Genomic DNA, 22,501 nt, shown 5'->3' with positions numbered 1-22,501 from the left:
GGATCACATCTAAAATAACAATCTAGACACCTTAATTCACTTGAAAATATTATGGCTAAAAAATGCTAATCATCATAGCAGCTTTCAGTGAGTCCTGACCTTTTTTTTTTTTTTTAAGTATTATTTATTTATTTATTTGACAGAGAGAGAGAGAGAGAGATCACAAGTAGGCAGAGAGGCAGGTAGAGAGAGAGGAGGAAGCAGGCTCCTCGCTGAGCAGAGAGCCTGATGCAGGGCTCAGTCCCAGGACCCTGAGATCATGACCTGAGCTGAAGGCAGAGGCTTAACCCACTGAGCCACTGAGACTCCCTGAATCGTTGATTTTTTTTTTTTTTTTTAACTGGTGGAGGGTCCTGGCTCCACATGCTGCCTGCTGACCCACTAGGGGGCTAGCCACTGTGGCAGTTTCTTATAAAATAAGACTCAGGCCTCTCACACCCTGAGGCTGCCTTATCAGCTCCATTTCTGGAATATTCTAAACCCTTGGTGGTCATTTCAACAATCTTCAGAGCATCTTCACCAGGAGGAGATTCCAGCTCAAGAAACCACCTTTTTTTGTTCATGCATATGAAGCAATGGCCCCTTTGTTCAAGTTCTAGCACGAGATCACAACAATTCAAATAAAGTAAGAATTTCAAAGCTTGGGGGGTGTCTGGGTGGCTCCGTGGGTTAAACCTCTGCTTTAGGCTCAGGTCTTGATCTCAGGGTCCTGGGATTGAGCCCCATGTAGGGCTCTCTGCTCAGCGGGAAGCCCACTTCTCCCTCTCTTTGTGCCTGCCTCTCTGCCTGCTTGTGATCTCTGTCTGTCAAATAAATAAATAAAATCTTAAAAAAAAAAAGAATTTCAAAGCTTGTAATATTGAGGAAATTACCAAAATGTGACAATAGAAACAGGAAGTGAGCAAATGCTGTTCGGAACATGAAGCTGATAGGCTTGCACGCAGAGACCTCAAATTTGGGGAAGAAAAAAAAAATGCCCCGTCTGCGAAGTGCACTCCAAGAAGCCATGCCTGTGTTTGTTACCGCGACCCCAGGAAATGAACACTAGCAAGCCTGGCAGAAAACCGGGGAAGGGGGCTTGATGGGAAGCTTGTAGAATCTGAAATGCCCACTGGCTGAAGGGCACAGCATCTGGCTGTTGAGGGAGCGCCTGGCTGCCATGGACGACTAGGGAGTCATCAGACTGGGGGCGGCGTTCAAGGCCGGAGCCCAGATGGGTTCAGCAACCTGAGCGTCCCCAGCCACAGACCACGTGGGCTTCTTGGGGTTCCTAGCAGTCTCTGGTCAGCCTTTATCAAGTCAGATTTGGGGCCCATGGCAACCCCTGCCTTTGCCTTTCCATCCAAGAGTTTCCACATTCCCCATGAGCTCTTGCGCTTTCCTTTCCCCATTGAGAACGGATGGTTCTGGATCATCAGGACTGCTTTTGGAGATCTTCTACAGGGTATCTTGACAGGCCAGGAGGGAGGAACTCCAGACTCGCCTCAGGTATCAAGGCTCTCGCTTGCCTCAGTTTCCCCATCTGGGAAGGACCTGACATCCTCTGAGTCGGGCACACTCTGGTCCTTCTTGAAGGCAAAAATTTCCAAGGTGGTGCCTGTAGGCTCTCCTCTCACTCTGGCTGGGACCTAGTGCCCTGGCCAGCCAATCCCATCCAGGCAAGCCTGGGGTCCCAGAAGACCCCACCACTCGCCCCTGCAGGACCCCAGGCTGGCTGCTTCCAGGAGCCTCACTTGGCTCCTGTGGGAAATGAGAACTATTAGCCTGGGGGTTGTTGGGAGGACGACTTGGGGCCGCACGGTGGAGATGCATGTGCCTGCTGTGACCACCAGCTTCACAGCTGGATCAAACACTCGCCTTCCTCCCCTTTGCTCCAGCTCCTGCCCAAGGCCAGAAGCAAACCTCTGGAGGCCTCAGGACCTTGGCATGAACTGATGAATTCCCTTGCTACACAGATAGGAAACCGAGGCCCTGAGAACAGGCTCTACCTGAGGACGTACAACAGGTGTCCATGACAGAGGTGAGGCCACAGCCTCCCGGGTGCCCCTCCTATGGGGCCAAGACATGGCAGAGGGGACAGGTCAGGGCACTCAAGAGGTCTTACACCACACACTTGTAGCTGTACCTCATCTTAAGGCTCTGATTCCTGGTGATGGAAGATATTTGATGCTGCATGATTTCTGAGGATGTTCCGTGCTGTCTTATTTATTTCTGAAGAGGTTTGCTGCTGTATTGTTGATCGCTGAAGATTTTCAATGGTGCATTTTGTAGGGGAGAAAAACTAGTAATACCCCCTCCACGTTCAAGAGAAAAGTTTTCCATAAATGTAAGTGATGGACAAAGAGTGTAGCCTGGAAAATGACTGTGAGCACATCCTGACCCAGCGATTTCACCTCTGGACCCCCACGCCACAGAAATTCAGATGTTTTCACCAGGCACAGGGACAGGATGCAATTATAGGAAATTATTTTTCTTTTCTAAATGTTTTTTATAATGCTTATATTGCTTTTTTGTTTAAAGATTTTTTAATTTATTTCTTTGACACACACAGAGAAAGAGGGAGCACAAGCAGGGGGAGTGGCAGAGGGAGAGGGAGAAGCAAGCTCACCGCTAAGCAGGGAGCCCAACATGGGGCTTGATCCCAGGATCCCAGGATCATGACCTGAGCCAAAGGCACCCCCTTCACCAACCGAGCCACTGAGGCATCCTATGCTGCTCTTCTTGTTTAAAAAAAAAAAAAAAAATCTGCATTTCTAATAGACGCCATTTCTCTCTCCATTGCTGACTCCTGGCACTCAGAGCCGTGTCCCAACCGGGGCAGACACTGGGTTCCTGCTAACAGTGACCAGACAGGGCCACCCCGAGTGGCATCTTTCACCCACTTGGGTCCCTTCCACATCTGCTGTGCCGGGCACGTGGGCTGCCTCCCTCCCCATGCCCTCCCCCCCCACCCCGGCACCACCCCCCCCCACCCAACCCCTGGTACCTTGTACCAGGTAGTCCGTGGTCTCTTGCTCCACCTCGGGGCTGAGCTGCCGGGTTTTCTGCAGATACTTTAGGACAAAGATGTTGGGTGCAAAGTGAATCATGTTTTGCTCTCCGCAGCCAAAGGGCAGCCGCAGGAGGTTGCTGAGGTGGTTCAGGGTTGGCCCCATGACATCTCCTGGAGGGGAGGAAACAAGAGCTGGACTGTGGGCCGGCCTCAGCTGGGGCCCTGGCTGCCCTGGCGACAGCTTTCCCCAGGGCGGCCTAACGCCCAACACCGGCCACCCACTCTCTGACTGTGGGTGCTGCCTTCGGGACCAGACCGTGCCCCGTGCCCACTAAGCCCACAGGGGACCCTGGCTTTGGCAGCCATCCCCTGGAACTCTCCTACACACCTCCCTCTCTGTTCTTTAGTCTCAACTCGGTGTTCTTTCTCTACTGCTTCATTATGCTGAATGCTCATTTCTTTGTGGCTTTTAAAACAGGTGCATTTAAAGCTATACATTGTCCTCTAAGTACAACTTTGGTTGCATCCCACAAATATTGATAGATCAACCCAGCCATTATGGTTCCATTTTAAATATTTTTTTAATCTAATTTCCAACAGGAAATGTGATTTTCTCTTCAACCACGAGTATTTAGATTTTTTTTTTAAGTTTCCATACAAATTACATTGTTGGTATATTTTTCAGTTCCTTTTTTCTTTTTTATTTCTCCTGTGCTTTCCTCCCTTCAGCACTCTGTGTTCCTCTTCTTGGCTTCTCTGCACCCTACATGGCTGATGGGCTCTCCAGAACTCCTGCTGTTCCCTGATCACACCTCTCTTCCTTCCTTGGCTTTTCCTCCTGCCCCACCAAGGCTGCCACTGCTCCTGCAGCCTCCATCCATGGCAGAGCCTACCTACTTTCTCATCACTTTCCTCTGGGCTTCCCAGCTTATTTTCCACCTTCCATCCCACTGTGCTGAAAGCACTAGCACAGGGGTCCTGGCCTTTGCCCGATCTCCATCCCTGCCCATCTGCTTGCTCCTCTATGCCACTACTCAGGTCACTGACCCCTGAAGCCATCTCTTACTTGATCTCCTACCTCAGAAATCGCAAACTCCCACAACCTCGAATCTGGCTACAACCACCAACCTGTCTGAGCCCCAGGGCTTCTGTCCTCTGATCTCAGAGAGACCCAAGACCCCCACATTCAGGTATGTGTGCCCCTCCCGGCCTCTTGCCCTCTCTTCACTCTTCCAATACCCAGCACTGTTTTGACCACGCAGTCCCCACTTTCCATTCCTGTGGGTACACCCACACCCTACAGACTCCCAGTCATAGCCACTTACTCCTGCTCAGCAAACATTCTGGATGTCTGCCCCTTCACCAGGACCCCCACTTTCCACCATGCACCTCACTGACTTCACCCAGACTTTCTGCTTTCTCACCCATCACCCACACTCACTGTCCTCACAGAATCCACTACCCACCCCTTGGGGTTGCCTCACACAGGCCTTGGTCAGGCTGGGTCTGGACCAGCCTCAGGCAGACTGACAAGGCCTCAAAGACAGGGCTGGCGTCATCTCTGCATCTGCCCCAGCATGGAGAAAGCACCAGAAGCTGCTTATCGGGTGAGTGGGTATGGGGCTGGAAGCAGATCCCCTGTAGAGGCTGATGGCGAAGCCAAGTATGGAGTGGACACCTTGCCCCATGGCCTGAGTCCTTGCCCCCATTCTCCCCCAGCCAGGCTATAGGGCAGACGCACCTATGACGGAGGCCACTGCCCGCTCAGACCCAGGGATGGCGCTGTGCGGGACTCCCAGGGTAAAGGCCTCACTGTAGCTCTCGTCCACCTCCACCTTCTTCCAGATGCGGAACTCACCCACGGAGCCCCAGCCAGTGGAAAAGCCGATGAATCGGACCTCTGGTGGCCTGGGGAGGGTCCAGGCCATGATGACAGACTCATTGGAAGGCTCTGGACCATGGCCAACCTGGAAAAAGAGGCCAAGGCTGCTGGATTGCTGGAAGGAAGCACACAGTGGTGCTCAGGCAGCAGGGACACGGGCTACAGGGAAACTGAAGGTCACCTCACACATTCAATGAACAACAGAGACACAACTATGGCATCTACAGGTCCCAAAGTCCTCGGGCTCCCAGGAATCTCTGGGCCTTAGTACATGCTATTCTCTCTGCCTGGAACATCCTCCAATCCCCAATTTGCCTGGTGAACTATTCATGTTTCAAAACCCCGTCTGACTATGTCCCTCCTCTAGGAAGCTGTGTTAGCTGCTCCTTCTCTATGTCGCCTTTGCTTGGCCCCTAAAATACACCAGCCCCCGTTTCACCTGCTTATATCCACTTTCCTTCTCCATGACCACCCATTATCCCCCAGATCCCTACACCCCTATAAGTGACTCCAGGCAGACTGTGAGCAGCCTGAGGTGGTGCCCTGTGTTTACCCTGCTTCCTCTCCACCCCCTGTCACAGCTGGACACAGAGCAGGAGGCAGCAAATGGGAGCATGAGGTTCCCACGTCCACCCCCGTGAGCCCAGCCGTGCCTGGATGAACCCGCCATGCCAGCTGATCCAGAATGTTCTGAATTCATCCCAGGAGAGGATCTTTGCCGTATGTGTGCTGGCCACAGGATCGCCCATCTTGCTGGTGGAGATCCAGGATCTGGTATTCTGGTGCCCCCCCAGGACGATCTCTATCATGCCTGCTGTGTCCTGGGGCCCAGCAGACAAGGCCACGCGGGCATCATTGTGGGCTCGCACAGCCACATCAAAACGGGTGAGACACAATGGCCGCTGCACGTACTGGAACTCGTACTTGTTGGGTGTGGAGATGTGGACTCTCTCTGGATGGAGGGAAGGAGAGAGGGGTTTGAGGGCGCCCCTGGAGGCATCCTGCTTCTCCCTGTCTGTGCCCAGAGCTTAGAATCAGGACCACAGGGGGCCTGAGGAACAGCAAACAGAGTTGGCTTAATGACAGCTCTGCCAACAGCATGCAAAAGATGAAATGCTCACTGGGTTAAATCCTACAAAGGATGTGCAAAGACTGTATGCAGGAGGAGACTGCAAAAGACTCTTGAAACTGATGAAGACCTAAATCGGAGGAGAGCTAGACCACGTCCGTGGGTCAGAAGACACAGCAAATGCATTCATTACTCGCCAAACTAATGTTCAGATTCGCTGCAATCCCAATCAAAACACAGTAGGGTCTTTTGGGGGAAATCACAAAGCTGATTCCACAATTTATATGAAAACTTCAGGAATCTAGAAGAGTCAAAACAACTCTGATAAAGAACCAAGTCGAAGGACTCACACCTCTGACATTGAAACTTGATGGAAAGCTGCAGAAATCACTACAGTGTGGTACTGGTGTTAACACAGCAGGTGCTCAACAGGACAGAGTAGGGAGTCCGGAATGGGACCCACATGTGCATGAACAATTGATCCGCAACAAAGGCATGAAGGCAATTCAATAGCAAAAATCTTTCCATCAAATGGTGCTGGAACAGCTAGTTACCCAGAAGCAGAAAAGGGAACTCCAATCCATACCTTGCATGGTCCCCAAATATCAACTCGAAATGGATCAGAGCCATTTTATAAGCATAAAACCTAATACTACAAACTCTGAGGAGAGAACGTAGGACTTGGAGATTTCTTAGGTACAACAAAAGCATAATCTATAAAAAGACAGATTGATCAACTGGACCACATCAACATGAGAAACTTCTGTTCTTTGAAGGACACTATTAAGTGAAAGAAAAGACAAGCCACACACTGGGAGAAATGTCTTTGTGAAGCATTTATCTGGGAAAGGACTTGTATCCAGAATATATTTTTTTTAAACTTCCAAGACTCATTGAAATAAATGTTAAAAGATCTGAACAGGCACTATACTGAAAAAAATATATCTATACACCAATAGTAAACAGGCACATGAAAAGATGCTTGAATGATGGAAATGCACATTAAAACCACAACGAGATACCATCAGACACCTATTAGAAGGGCTAAAATTAATCAGACGGACAACCCCAAGTGTGGGTGAGGAGAATGAGGAAGTGATTCTCACCCACTGCTGGCGAGAATGCAAAATGGTACTACCACTTTGGAAAACTGCAACAGTTTCTTAAAAGGTTGAATGCATACCTACTGTTTGATTTCACTATTCCACTCACAGATACTGATTTAAGAGAAAGAAAAACATATTACTCATACAAAAACTTGTCCACAAATATTCATAGCAGCTTTATTGGAAACAGCCCCAAACTGGAAATAGCTCAAATGTCCACCAACAGGTCAATGAATAAAGAAAGTGCAAAGCATCCATTCTTCGGAGTCCCACTTAGCCTTAAAATGACTGAATTATTGATACACACAACATGGTTGCCTCTCAAAATTTTTATGCTCAGTGAAAGGAACCAGATAAAAACAGTACATTCATATGATTCCATTTATATAAAAGTCTAGAAAGAGCAAAGTAACCTATAGAGAGAGAAGGCAGGTCAGTAGTTCCTTAGTGACAAGTGTAGACAGGGGTGAATGATGACAAGGGAGCATGACTTTGGGTTTAACTTAGTTGTGATGGTTTCCCAGATGTACACACATGCTAACAATTACCAACTGTACACTTAAAATACTTGTGAGTTATTGTAGTCAATTATACCTCCATAAAGATGTTAAAAATACTGCTGACTTTACTTCAAATACAAATATATATTCAGCCTAGCATAAATTATGATGTGAAAATAGAAACCATATATATAAGTGTCCAACATTTCAAAACATTCCATAATGATCAAATTATCAAGCAGTCTTTTGTTATTGTTGTTGTTTTGTTTTGTTTTAAGATTTTTATATATTTACTTGACAGAGAAAGAGTACACAAGCAGGGGGAGCAGCACACAGAGGGAGAAGCAGGCTCCCCACTGAGCAGGGAGCCCGATGCGAGACTCGATCCCAGGACCCTGGGATCATGACCTGAGTCCAAGGCAAACGATTAACCGACTGGGTCACCCAAGTGCCCTGGGAGCAGTTGTTTGATAGAACATACTGAAACTGTTTTGAAATGCTGTTTATAAAGACTCTATAATAACAAGGGAAAGGGCTTGGGATGTGTTAAATGAGCAAGGCAGAACATAGAATTATATAGTTCATGAGTTACAACTATGTTACAACAAACAACAATCAACCCTATGAAACCAAATACAACAAAATGTCACAAGAAGAGATATTTTTTCCTTCTGTCTAAGTTCCCTGTATTACAAAGGTATTGCTTTGTCTTTTCCCAATTTTTTAAATTGTGGTAAAATATACATAATTTAAAGTTTGTCATCTTAACCATTTTTAAGTGTACAATTCAGTGATATCAATTACAGTCATGTTGTGCAAATGTCAGCACTGTCCACCTCCAGAACTCTTTCCATCTTGCAAAACGAAACTCTGTCCCCATTAAACACTAAGTTGCCAACCCCTCCCCACAGCCCCAGCTCCCACCATTCCATTTTCTGTCTCTATGATTCTGACTTCTCTAAAAACCTCATAAGAGTGCAATCATAAAGTAATTGTACACATGTATCACTTTTTGTCATAGTTGTTGTTGTTGTTTTAGAGAGCGATGTGGGAAGGGGCATATGGGGGGAGAGAATCCTGATTTAGGGCTCAATCTCACGACCCTGAGATCATGACCTGAGCCAAAATCAAGAGCTGGATGCTTAACAGACTGAGTCACCCAGGTGCCCCACACCAGTATCACTTTAAAAAATGTTTTTAATTTAAATTTTAATTATAGATTCACAGACAATTGTAAGAAATAATATGGAAAGATCTGTGTCTTCCTGAGCCAGTTTCCCTCAGTGGTATCTCACAAAATTCTACCACAGTATCACAACTGGGATATTGACCTTGATACAATCCATCATCCAATCTTCTTCAGATTTCCCCAACTTTATTTGTACAGAGTCCCTCCTGTTGTCCTTGATCACCATATCCCCAACCTTCCTCCCCATCTCAGCAAAGACTAATATGACCTCTATTTCTAAAATTTTGTCATTTCAAAAATATCATAAATGGAATCATTTATGGACTCTTTGGGGATTGAAGGTTTTTTTTTTTTTCCCTCAATCCCCTTCATCTAAGTTGCTGCATAAATCATTAGTTTATTTCTTTTTACCAGTGACTAGCACTCCAAGGTATGAATGAACCATAATTTGTATAACCATTCATCTGCTGAAGGATACCTAGGCTATTTCCAGTTTGGGGCTATTACAAATAAAGCTGACATGAATGTCTGTGTACTGGTTTTATGTGAACAGAAATCTTCATTTCTCTGGGAAAAATGCCTAGTAGTGCAATGTCTGAGTGCAACGCTTGGAGCATGTCTAGCTTTTTAAGAAACTACTGGCAGTAGCCATACCATTTTACAATTCCCACCAGCAAAGTATGAATGGTCCCTTTTCTCCACATCCCAGCCATCATTTACTGTGGTCACCTTTTAAAATTTTAAGTCATTCTGGTAAGTGTGCATTGATAACTCATGGTGCTTTACTTTGCATTTTGCTAATGGTTAACGATTTGAACACCTTTCCATGTGCTTATTTGCCTCCGATATATCTTCTTGGGTGAACTGTTTATTTCTTTTCCCCCCTTTCTTTTTTTTAAGATTTTATTCTTTGCTGCTAAGGTTTCCACTAGAGATGCAAGAAAAAAAATCCTCACACTTTCTGTCTGTGTCACTGTGGAAGTCAAGATTGAATAGGGGAGTACAGGCTAAAATGAGGGAAATTTCTACAACTCAAGTAAACCTTGTCAACAATGAAAAAAAAAAAAAAGATTTTATTCTTAAATAATCTCTACACCCAACATGGGGTTCAAACTGACAACCCTGAGATTAAGAGTCACATGCTCCACTGACTGAGCCAACTCCCACTTTCTAATTGGATTGTGTTCTTTATATATTCGAAATACTAGTCCTTTGTCAGATCTGGGTTTGGAAAGATTTTCTCCTACAAGTCTGTAGCTTGTATCTTCTTCCTCTTAACAGCATCTTTCACTAAGTAGTTTTTTTTCTTTTAAGTAGGCTCCACACCCAGCATGGAGCCCACCAGAGGGCTTGGACTCATGACCCTGAGATCAAGACCTGAGCTGAGATCAAGAGTCAGATGCTTAACCGACTGAGTCATCCAGGTGCCCCTTGCAAAGCAGTTTTTAATTCTGATGAGGGTCATTCGTCAGTTTCCTTTTATGGGTCATGCTTTTTGATATCATATCTAAAAACCCTATGCCTAGCCTTAGAGCCCAAAGATTTTCTCCCAATTTTTTCCCTAAAAATTGTATAGTTTGACATTTAAGTCCACAATCCATTTGAGTTAATTCTTGTATAAAGTGGGACCTTGAGGGGCGCCTGGGTGGCTCAGTGGGTTAAGCCACTGCCTTTGGCTCAGGTCATGATCTCAGGGTCCTGGGATCGAGTCCCGCGTCGGGCTCTCTGCTCAGCAGGGAGCCTGCTTCCTCCTCTCTCTCTCTGCCTGACTCTCTGCCTACTTGTGATCTCTCTCTGTCAAAAAAAAAGTGGGACCTTGAGGTCAAAGTTCATGGTTTTGCCGATAGATGTCCAACTACTCCAGCACTGTTTGTGGAAAAGGCTATCCTTCCTTCATTGAATCGCCTTTGCACCTCTGTCAAAAATCATTTGAGCATATATGTATCGTATTGTTATTTAATATAAAAAAGGGGGAACAGGTCAAGGAGGAAGTCTGTGTCCAGAGTGGGTGGTCGCAGGACCTGTCGTGCTAAATAACTTTGGCAATGGCGACCCCCAGAGACTCCAGCTCACATCCTCAGCTCTGTCCCCTGCCAAAGCCTGCTGGGTGACTGCCCCGTGCCAGGCCAAGCCTGAGCTCCAAGCTAAATGGTTCCTCTGGGAGGGACTGGACAGGGAGAGGGCAGGCCCTCCCACTGGCAGCCTGGGATCACGTTCTGCTTAGCATTTCCCTGACTCCACCAAGGCAGGGGAGTGCACTGGGCACTCTGTTCCCATTTCCTTTTCATGGATCAGGTGCAAGTACAATGTTGATTTCAGGGGAATGAAGCAGACTCCAAATCCCACACCTTCCAGAACCCGCTTTAATTTCCTATTTTCTCTAAGGCCCCGGATTCTGGGTCAGCCTTACTTCCCACAGCTCTCCCGTGATGTGATTTTAAGACCTCCCTTGCCTTGATCCTAGGCCCCTCACCCAGGGCCCTACAGACAGCCTTATTCCTGCCTACTATCTTCTCACTGGTGCCTCCAGTCCACATTCATGGACTTTCTGCTGGGGGATGCCCAGCCCTCACTCTGGCTCGTGCTTGTCACCAGCCCGGACATCTCAGTTCTCCACTGCTGTGTCTTCTGAGCCCAGGAAGGGCTGGCATCTGCTGAATAAGGGGAGAGCTGTGACAGTGTGGGGATAAGGGCCAAAGTCCTCGGCAGGGCGGGTGCAGGGACTCACCGTTGGGACAGAAGAAAGCACTGTAGGTGTACGCACGGGGGGCTCCTTCTGGCTGTAACAGAGAGACGGGGAGAACTGAGTGCTGGAGGGGTGGTTGGCACAGGGGAGCGGCCGCCTTCCCACGCCAGCGGCTCCAAGTCTGGACCCTGCAAGGTGATGCCGATGTCACATGTACACGGTACCAGGTACCAGGCTGCCTACCTCCCAGGCCCAGGTGGGGAAACTGAGTCTCATTCTCCTTCTCCGGGCTCCAGTCAAACCAATGCGCCAATTGCTCCTAAATTCATCATGCTTGCCGCACACTCCGACCTGGCCCTCCCAGTCTCCCGGGCTAACTGCGGAGCCTGGCTCCTCCTCCATCCCGTAGGTCCCAACTGTCACCTGCTCCCCCACTGTACGCTGCTGTCATCTGCACTTTCCTCCCCGGCAGATGGCAGGCAGTGTCGCACGAGTGTCCGCCAAATAACCGATCCAGCAAACCACCCATGCACCCGGAGCTCTCCTGCGGGGAGGGGCGGGAGAAGGGTTTTTGCCGCTTTATCGAGCCACACATCGGCCACCTCCTGCTTCAGAAATCCATTTTTCCGGTTCACGCTTCAGTTATTGGCATTGACCTCTCAGGTCTTCTGATGCTTCAATGTCACCTCCTGTGCCCAGAACGGCCTGCACAGGTTGTACCAGCAGATGCTGCAGAGAAAGCAGGCTGCCCAGCGGCATGAACGGGAGGAAGGGCCGAGGGAAAGGGCGTGTGCCGAAATGGCGTGTGCTGCGTGCCGCCGGGACCACAGGCAGAAGGGAGGGCAGCTGTTTGCAGCTGGGCCACAGGGGAGGGGCAGACATGCTGAGGAGCTTTATTGGCACTGCTGGGCACTCTCGGTGTAGCGAGAGAGTCCCGATGTGTCCAAGCAGCACCCAAAATACGGCGCATCGCGGCTACCGCACGCCCAGCACTGCGAGGGATCATATGCGTTCTCCCCGAGCCCCCGACCCCCCGCCATGCTGCGGGCTGAGTGTGAGCACCCCCGACTTCGGGAGCGGCGCTGGAATATCAAGACAGGCGCCCAGCCCACACTAAGTGGCAGATCCTAGATTCCCAGCCGGGGTGGGGGGTGTCAGTAAGACCCCAATCCCTGGGCCCCTCCGCTCTAGGCTCTGTGTCCTTTCTGCACGGGCGTTCCAGTGACAGCCCTCCAGATACCAGGTCACGACCCCCATAATTGACTGTGACAAACAGGAAGTCGGAGACCGAGGCACACTGTCCTCTAAGATGGTCAACGTGGGGGTCAGAGGACATTTCCCCACAGCCCTTGCCAGTCCCAGGCCGCTCTGCCAAGCCCCACTCCACACGGGAGGAGGGCCAGACGCTGCAGCCCCTCAGTGAGGAGATGCAGAGACCCCTCACCCACCCCCAGACTGAGAGCAGGACCCACGGGGGCTGCCCCAGCCCTGGGCGGGGACCATACACCCCAGTGAAGCCGACACACCATGGTTGATGGAATCAGGCCCTGGCAGAGGGTCCTCAGCAAGGACATGGACTTACCTCAACCATCACACTGCGCTTGATGTGATCCCTCCCAGCAGGGACCCGCCTGTCACCGAAGCTCTCCTCCAGGTGTCTGAGGGCCTTCCCTTCCCGGCAGCAGCTCACCTCTCCGTAAGCTAGGGCTTTGGCTGCGGAGATCGGAGCGCTCAGGGCGTGCGGTCAGAACAGGCGCCCACCCCCCGTCCCAGGGAGCCGTATCGTCCCTCCCCCTCAGGCCACGTGATTGCGTGTGCAGGCATGTGTGTGCATATATGCGCGCTAGGCTGGTGTGGCACCTAAGCTCAGCTCCCCCCAGGTGAAGCTTCGGGTCCCACCCGGGGGACCGCCCCACCCTGTGCCCTGACTGCCCTGACCAGTACCTGCCCCCCAGCCTGCTTCCCCAGCTGCCTTCCTGAGCTCATCTGCTGCCCTGCCCACCCCTCACCTGTGCCTGGGCTCAGCTCACGGACGCCTTGGTGGCCCGGAGCGGGAGAGGCGTGACGCAGCACGGGGCCTCACCTGTGACATTGCTGGATCCCAGGTCACTGAAGGACAGAACCACCCAGGTGGGCTCCATCTCCCCAGAGGCCACACACATCTTCTTGGTCAGGTGGCGTTTGCCAGGATGCCCGACAAACCAGATGCCCTTGGGAACCAAGATCTTCACGTACACCTGCAGGGGTGTACAGCCCTTCAAGGTCAGCCCTGAGCCCATCCCCTCAGGGTAGCTGTTATGGGTTCAAGGGTGGCTCCCAGAAAGTATTTTGAAGTCCTAAACTCCGGGCACCTGTCGACGTGATCCTACTTGTAAACAGGGTCTCTGCACAGTGAGGTTAGGCTCTACCTACTCCAACAGGACTGGGATCTTTCGAAGAGGACCCACAGACAAGATGTCCATGGAGGGAAGACACGTGAGGGAAGGTCACACACAGACAGACTGGGACTGGGCAGTGGGAGGCCTGGGAGGGAGCTCCTGCAGAGCCGCGGGGAGGAACGCGCCCTACCCATGCCGAGGCCTTGGACTCTGGCCTCCAGACCTGTGGGTGAATCCATGTCTATGGTTCTCAGCCTCCCAGATCACGCCGCTTTGTTACGGCAGCTCCAAGAGGCGGAGAGAGTGGCCTTTTCCACTTCCTTCGGGAGAAGCCTGGGGTCCCTGCTTGGTTCCCCCAGCCTCCACAGCATCAGCAAGGGCGGTGGCGCTTCTGTGGACACTGTTCTTGGCATGTGCTGACCCATTCAACCCGTAACCGCTGTGACTCCACTGTCCCTGATGTTTGTGGACACCGAAACACCAACAGGTGGAACGTGTCGGCAAGTGTGCGTGTGCAAACGGGGATGGTGAGCGCCTGCTTTGCGGACCTCCGGGGTTTCTGGCCCCTGCCTCCCCGAAAACGCAGCTGCTGCCCCTCCCACGGTCCCCTCCCCAGTTACAGAGATGCCCTGTCCCCTTCCAAGCCGATGAGGCTGACCCCCCCCCCATCCTGGCCTCCTGACATCATGGGTGTCCCGCCCCCCACCCAGACCCCCAGGCACAGGGAAGGCTGTGGGGGGAAGGGCGGGTTTAGTACCTCGGCACAGGTGCCCATGTAGTTGTAGACGCTGAGCGGGATCTTGGCCTGCTCCCCGCGGACCACGTGGAGGGGCAGCGTGAAGTCGACAAAGAAGGGCTTGAAGGTCTTCAGCGGGGCAGGTGCGGCGACCCCCAGACCCCAGGCCTCGGACAGACCCACAGCCTCACCCACCCAGCTGGTGATGGAGTCTGGGACCTGCACGCTGAGCGTCTCCTCGCCAGATGGGTCACTGCAGAAGGATGAACAACCATGGGCCCTTCTCTAGGGCCAGGCCGAGGCAGCCAGGAGGGGCTGGGGTCTATAGCAAGGCCGGGGGAGGGGGGGCGGGAGGTGGCCGGGGAACTGGGAAAAAAGCATTTATGCACCACTCATAGAATCAGAAACACGAATGGCCCTCAGGACAGCTGGAGACACAAGACCACGGGCCACGGGGGTTCAGCTGTGGCGACTCTGGTAGTACACGCCCCACCCGGTTCAGGAGGAAAAAGACACTGAATTGAGGGGACCGGTCATTTGAGACATGCTTGTGTCTCCTAGAAAGATGCGTCCAAGCCCTAACCCCCAGTACTTGAGAACGTGAACTTATTTGCAAACAGGGCCTTTGCACATGAAATTAGTTGGAAGGTCAGGCTGGAGGAAGGGGGGCCCCAATCTCATGACGGGCATCCTTCTCAGAAGGCAACGGCAGAGGAGAAGACGGAGGCGGAGAGGCGAGGGATGTAGCTACAAGCTGGGGGGATGCCAGAGCCCCCGGAAGCCAGAAGAGGCCCGAAGGGATTCTCCCCTCCAGCTTTCGGAGGGCGCACAGCCCTGCCCACCACTGCATCTCAGACGTCTGGCCTCCAGAACAGTGAGAGAATCAGTCTCTGTTCTGAGTCACCCAGTCCGCAGCTCTTAGTGACAGCAGCTATCAGAAACTCACGCCACACAAAACAAAGGCAAAATTATCAAGAATTTTTAGATCGATTGCCCGTGCAAACGATAACGTTTGCGGCTACCTATCGGGTTAAGTAACATACGTGATCCGAGTGCACTCTGCCTGTTTCTTTTCACCCTTTGTAACGGGGCACGAGGGATCGGAAATTCCATATGCGGCTCGTGGCCTCTTTTTCTTAGCACTCATGGCCCAAGGATCCCCCTACCCCCCGCCAGGGGCACCCCTGATCACTCCGGAATGGCTCAGGAGGACAAACTCTGTGGTCTCCTTTGCATTTCCAGAACGGCCTTTTGAGACTTATCTTAGTATTTGGTATAAGAGTCCTTGGGGGGAGACGTGAAGCCCAGACAGCTCCCGGCCTAGCAGGGGTCCGGCTGTCTCTTACTCACCTGCCTGGCCTCCGTCTGCTTCCCAGGAGCCTGACCCAGGTGGCCCTCATTGGGTGGCCAGACCCCACCCCCAGCCCAAGGCACACAGCAACCCCCAGAGCCTAGGGCCTCCATCCTCCCCTCTATGAAGATCACCCGCTATCGTTTTTTGGTCCTTAAGGAAGGACATTTTTAAGTTTCATATGGTCACAGCTCACTTCTCCATGGACACTGGATGCTACCACCCTACCCCCGCCCACCCCCCACCCAGGGGACACCCACTCACCCTGTTCCAGCCTCCCTGTCCCACAGCCCCAATGGAGCTCAACTCCCAGTTAAAAACACTTTGATTCTTTGAGGCCTGACCACAGGCCATTACAAAGGCTTTTCTCTGGCAGCCACCAGGGGACGCTGCCTTCCCCATCGAAGGCTCGTGGCACAACCAGTGAACTGTGGCCTCTGAAGGGACCTGCCTAGGCCCCAAGGTCATTAGGTCTGAAGACCATGGCCAAGGTCTCCTTATCAGTGGGAGGAAATCTTGAAGGCATTTCTTGCCACTTTGGCTCAGCACCCAGTACTTTCCCACTCTGAGCCCGCCCTCCTCCCTCCATTCCTCCGATGCCAGGGTCCATAAAACTGCCTTTTGCCCAAGGCTCCCTCTGCAGCAAGACAACCCTATGTCTGACCCACCTGCGAGGTGTGACATTCTGTAGGGAAAGCAGAACAGGAGGAGTCTGGCTCTACTCTCATGGCCATCATGAAAGACTTCACCATTACACTCACTGCAACTCCTTGTCTTGCTTGAATTGGCCACTCTGACACCTGACAGCTCAGCTCTCCCTCTCTCCAGCTCAGCTGAGCTCTTGAAAGCTCCAGCCTATCCCACTTTATGGCATACTGACCCTTGAGCCTAGCCCAACTGCTCAGGGTTACCCACTGCTTTCTCACCCACACCACACCTGGCTCTGCCCACCAAGCTCTGGCTATTCCCTCTGCTGGAAATAACCAAGAAACAACTACAAGAATGGGAGCTGCCTGCCAGCCTGGCTGGGCTCTTACTATGGACAGGGAGCTACAAGGTGCACTATGACTACCCCCAAAAACTCACAGAGAGGAGGTGGGCAGAGCAGAGGACGGAACATCCTGGGTGCTGGAACCAGAATGCCATCCCTGATCCCCTCGATGTAGACTGAGCTAGGTCCCCTGCACTGTGTTGTCATCTCAAAACTGCCATAAATCACAGAGAAAACAAACAGCACAATGACAGATGTGAGGCCCTCCTTATGAGTAATTACATTAAATGTAAATGGATTAAACTTTCCAATCAAAAAGCAGAGATCAACAGAGTGGGTTAAAAAACATGACCTGACTATCTGCTGTCCACAAGAGACTCACTTTAGCTCAAAGGCAAAAGTAGGTTGAAAGTGCAAAGACAAAAGTAGGTTGAAAGTGAAAGGATGGAAAAAATATGCCAGGTCAATAGTAACCAAACATGAGCAGGTACGGCTAGCCTGATATCAGACATAATGGATATTAAGTCAAAAAGGGCTAAAAGAGACCAAGAAGAACATAATATATTAATTAATTAAAGCTTCAGTACAGTGAAAAAATATAACAATTATGAACATGTATGCACCTAATAAGAGACCACTGAGATATATGAAGTAAACATAAATGGAACTCAACAAGAAATAAATAGCTCTCCAGTAATAAATGGGAGACTTCAACATCTCATTCTGAACAGACAGAACAACCAGACAGAAGATAAGTAAGCAAGTAGAAGACTTAACACAATAAAGTAACTAGATCCAGCAGACATTCACACAACAGTCTACCCAGCAACAGTACACACGTTCTTCTCAAGTGCACATGGGACAGTCTTCAAGACAGACCATGTATTAGGCCACAAATGAAGTCTCAGTAGTCAGTAAGAAAAGGAAAACTGGAAAATTTACAAATTTGTGAAAACTAAATAATATATTCTTAATTCACCAATGGATCCAAGAAAAGATCACAAAAGAAATTGTAAAATACCCAGAGATGAATGAAAACAAAACATAACATCTCAAAACTTATGGGATGCAGCAAAAGCCATGTTAAAGTGGGAAATTTATAGTTATATGGTCATTAAAAAAGAAGAAAGATCTCAAATATACAACCTTATTTCACAGTTTAGAGAACTAGAAAAAGAAAAACAAACTAAACCCAAAGCTAACAGAAGGAAGTAACAAAGATTGGAGCAGAGATAAATGAAGAACATATAAAAAATAGAGCATCAGCAAAACCAAAAGTTGGTTCTTTGAAAAGATCAATGGAACTGACCAACTTTTAATTAGACAAAGGATAAAAAGAAGACTCACATTACTAAAATATGAAGGTGGAGACATTACTACCCATTCTCAGAAATAAAAAGATTATTAAAAAGTACATGAACAACTGTACACCAAGAACTTGGATAAACTAGTTGAAATGGGCAAATTCCTAGAAACGCAAAAACCAATCAAGGCCAAATTACAAAGAAAACAGAAAATCTGAACAGACCTAGAGCTGAACAGACCTGTGAGGAGACTGAATCAATAACCAAAAATCTCTTTACTAAAAAAAGCCCTGCACCTGATGGCTTCACTGGTGAATTCTACCAAACATTTAAAAAAATTTTTTTTAATCTTTATTTTATTTTAGTGGTGAGGGGGATGGGCAGAGAGAGAGAGAGAAAGAGAGAGTCCCAAGCAGACTCCAAGCCAAGCTTGGAGCCAAATGTGGAACTTGATCCCATAACTCTGAGATCACGACCTGCGCCAAAACCAAGAGTTGGACGCTTAACCAAGTGAGCTACCCAGGTGCCCCAAAACCTATCAAATATTCAAAGAAGAACCCTAGTGCACTGTTAGTGGGAGTGTAAAACAGTGCACCCATTGTGGAAAACGGGATGGTGGTTCCTCAAACAATTACACATAGAATTACCATATGGGCCAACAATTTCACTTTTGTGTATCCACCCCAAAGAACTGCAAGCAGGGTCTCAAAGAAATCCTTGCACACCTGTGTTCACAGCAGGGTTATTTATCTGCACCAAAAGGTGGAAGCAACCCAAGTGTCCACCTTGTTCCAGGTGTCAACCCTGGTACCAAAAACATCACCCAGCACCAAAAACATCGGCCCCCAGAAAATGTAGATACATCTGATACCTCTGAATGGTAATGGACAGCCCGTCTTAGATTTAGACCCCTAGAATGGAACTCTGTCCTCTGGATCTGTTCTGACCATGAGAAGTCTTCCCATAATGGCGACACACACATCTTTTTGAAAGCAGACTCAGGAGCCCCCCACTGGGAGCTCAGTTCTGTGATGCCCTCATGCCATGGTGCCTAGAAAGGGGGCCCAGCTCAGCAGTAAGCCCACCCATGGACCAGAAGGGCCTCTGACCTTCCCGCCTAACCAGTTTCCCAGGGCAAGCCACCATGACCTTCTACTGGTACATTGGTGTTCTGACACGAATCATGAGCATTGAAAGAAAAAAATAAGCCAACAGCATCTGGCAGGAATTTGACACAGCAGGGCGTCTTCAGAAAGGACTGAAATGGGGGGGAAAAAAGTGGAAAGGAAATATGCTGAGAAAAGCAGCCTGTTTAGTGGGCAGGAGCCCGAGTTCCCTGAGGAGTGAGCAGGGTGTTGGGGGGGATCAAGTTCATGTTCCAGGGAACTGTAATCGTTTTAATGAGCTCGTTATGCAAACAGAGCAGATAGAGTTACCCCAAGTGGGAGTTGTAAGAGGCACAAAGACCCTGCATTTCATATTTCCTGAGCAGATGTCCAAGGCCACAGCGGGATTTGGGGCTGACTTCATGGCGTTGAGTTTTATGTGTTGGAAAAGGATGCCCAAAGTCTGACTCAGATGCTGACGTCAGATCTGAAAGCAAACCCATTGGGAATGATCTGGACTTGCCTGAGTGCCTCTGAGTCAGCCCGCAAACACAGCGAAGAAACGGCATCTTACTGTAAGAAAAAAGAAAAGCTCACTGTACCTGATGTTCAGACAATGCCAAATCCATGTTTCGGGGAAGAAGGTCCTTTTCCTCTTCTCTGCTCTATGAAAAATTAGAAAAGAAATGAGAAAGTGTCGTGGGACCTACCTTAATTCCATACCGGACAGGTAAACTTCTACCCAAGTAAAAGATAACACAGGAAGTCTTACCTGGAAAGGTTAACACTGGACTTGGTTACAGAGTCGTGGCTTAATTCTCTTGGCTGTCAATTAACACTCTAGTTGATTAGGACAGAACCTGCCAGTTCTTTTTTTTTTTTTTTTTTAAGATTTTGTTAGTTTATTTGACAGAGATCACAAGTAGGCAGAAAGGCAGGCAAAGAGAGAGGGGAAAGCAGGCTCCCTGCTAAGCAGAGAGCCCAATGCGGGGGTCAATCCCAGGACTCTGAAATCATGACCTGGGCCGAAGGCAGAGGCTTAACCCACTGAGTCACCCAGGTGCCCCAAACCCACTAATTCTTTTACCTGGCAGGGTTAACATTCTACTTGATAAGGATTTGAACAAGTGGTGCATCAAAGGTTTGACAGAATCACCCTTACTCAACAGTGGCACTTCACATTCTGAATTTAGAAGGTAAGAAGGGTCACAGGGACCCCCCTGCCAGCATCCTCCCCTTTGCTAAATTCCCCCCCGCCCCGGGTTTGCCATGTTTTTCCATATCTCACTTTGAGCCCCCAGCCCCTCCCTGTTTCCTAAAGAGCACCTGGGTTCATTCACAGGAGCCTCACAGCCCACCTTCCTCAAGCACTGTCTTCTTCTTTAAAATAATAATTAGAAAAAAATAATAATAGGATGCCCAGGTGTCTCGGTTGGTTAAGCATCTGTCTCCAGCTCAGGTGATGATCCCAGAGTCCTGGGATCAAATCCCGCATTGGGCTCCCTGATCAGTGGAGAGCCTGCTTCTCCTTCTCCCTCTGCCTGCCACTCCCCCTGCTTGTGCTCTCTCTGGCAAATAAATAAAATCTTTAAAAATAAAAATAATAATAAAACCGAGCCTTACTTGAAATTTGGCAGAACTTCTCAAAATTAAAAATGCTCCACATCCTTTCAACCTGCAGAATCTCTCCAAGGACTGCGCCCTGGAAATACTCATGGACACAGGCCGCAGGACAAAGGGCTGGTTTGTGGCGGCAAGCAGCCAAAAATCTCCATCAGGAGGGTGACCAGGTTAATCAGCTGGTAGTACGTTCATGCTGCAGAATGCAACATGTCAGTCTAAGGGAGTGAGGTCAGCGGAGGTGCACTGAGATGGATCCATTTCCAAGACTTATCATTGACTTTGAAAAGGAAGGCTCAGAACAGTCCTATAGTGTTCTCTCATTGCTTTTGTTTTTGTTTTTTTAAAGACTTTATTTATCTATTTGACACAGAGAGAGAACAGCAGAGGAGCAGCGGGTAGAGGGAGAGGAAGAAGCAGGCTCCCCACTAAGCGGGGAGCCAAATGTGGGGCTTGAGCCCAAGACCCTGGGACCATGACTCAAGCCAAAGGCAGACACTTAATCAACTGAACCACCCAGGCGTCCCATCTCTCATTGCTTTAAAAAAAAATCCTGGGATGCTTGGTTGGCTCAGTGGGTTAAGCCTCTGCCTTTGGCTCAGGTCATGATCCCAGGGTCCTGGGATAGAGCCCCAAATCAGGATCTCTGCTCAGCAAGAAACCTGCCTCCCCCTCCCCCCACCTGCCTTTCTGCCAACTTGTGATCTTTGTCAAATAAATAAATAAAATCTTTTTTAAAAATCCTCATATAGGGGCACTTGGGTGACATAGTTAAGCATCGGACTCTTAGTTTTGGCTCAGGCCATGATCTCAGGGTCCTGGGATCAAGCCCTGCATCAGGCCCCACACTGAGCTCTGAGTCTGCTTGGGATTCTCCCTCCCTCTCCCTCTGCCCCTCCTGCTCATGCACTCTCTCTCGCTCTCTCTCTTTCTAAAATAAATAAATAAATCTTTAAAAATATCCTTGTGTATGCACAGAAAATTTCTAGAAATCTAAGAAATTATTGACCATGGTTGTCTCTAAACAAGGGAATGGAGGATCTAGAGGCAGGAGAGAGACTTATATTTAATTATGTAAACTTCACACTGCTTAAAAAGTTTCAACCAATGCACGTGGTTAAGAAAAATATCTTGTCCTCAGAATACGGATGTATGGATGTGTAAACCAATTACAAAAATGCATGGACACTTCCTTTTAAAGGCATATCTTATGCCTTTCTGCACTGGGATTTACAATTGCCTTCGTGGTTTGAGGTTTCAGAAAATTACTTTCATGCCCACTCTAGGCCAAGCTCTTGGGGTACCTGCCATAAGAGGGCAGGGACCCCGAGGCGGTGTCTGGAGGGTGAAGGTCCTCACCCAACTAGGTACTAGAAATGCCTCCATATGTATCCCAAGTACCCAATGGGGAGACTGGCCTGCCCATGCCATGATGTGGAGTTTAGAAACTAGGACCCTCATAGGCCTGCCACACTCTTGCTAAGTGTGAAGCCCAGGCAGGAAGAACCCAGGAGAACCAAGTATCCAGGACCTCAGTCTAGATGGAGAGGGTGTGAAAGATGGAGAGGGCTTTTGTGGACAGGCCTGCCAG

At 49.4% G+C, this 22,501-nt stretch overlaps 1 protein-coding gene across 11 annotated transcripts in view; it reads right to left on the bottom strand.

The window, feature by feature from the left end:
• The window catches only part of CPAMD8 (C3 and PZP like alpha-2-macroglobulin domain containing 8), a 69,471-nt gene that overhangs the window by 17,038 nt on the left and 29,932 nt on the right, over positions 1–22,501 (bottom strand). For 10 of the 11 annotated variants that reach the window (XR_006607357.1, XR_006607358.1, XM_004761062.3 and 7 more), the window contains exons 19-26: positions 19,893–19,955; positions 14,560–14,791; positions 13,508–13,661; positions 13,007–13,137; positions 11,467–11,518; positions 5,528–5,826; positions 4,734–4,959; positions 2,987–3,163 (exon numbers count right to left, since the gene is read on the bottom strand). Coding sequence is in view for 9 of the 11 variants with exons in the window: in XM_004761062.3 (XP_004761119.1) it covers positions 2,987–3,163; positions 4,734–4,959; positions 5,528–5,826; positions 11,467–11,518; positions 13,007–13,137; positions 13,508–13,661; positions 14,560–14,791; positions 19,893–19,955 (1,334 nt within the window). In the remaining 2 variants the exon portion in view is untranslated. The remainder of the gene's footprint in view (positions 1–2,986; positions 3,164–4,733; positions 4,960–5,527; positions 5,827–11,466; positions 11,519–13,006; positions 13,138–13,507; positions 13,662–14,559; positions 14,792–19,892; positions 19,956–22,501) is intronic. The other variant, XM_004761065.3, reaches the window with a different exon arrangement.

The sequence above is a fragment of the Mustela putorius genome, unplaced genomic scaffold, assembly GCF_011764305.1.
Source record: "Mustela putorius furo isolate JIRA1106 unplaced genomic scaffold, ASM1176430v1.1 tig00000095_pilon_pilon_pilon, whole genome shotgun sequence".
Taxonomy (NCBI): Eukaryota; Metazoa; Chordata; class Mammalia; order Carnivora; family Mustelidae; genus Mustela; species Mustela putorius.
The sequence above is the reverse complement of the archived record's forward strand: the minus strand, read 5'-3'. Positions and strand labels throughout refer to the sequence as shown.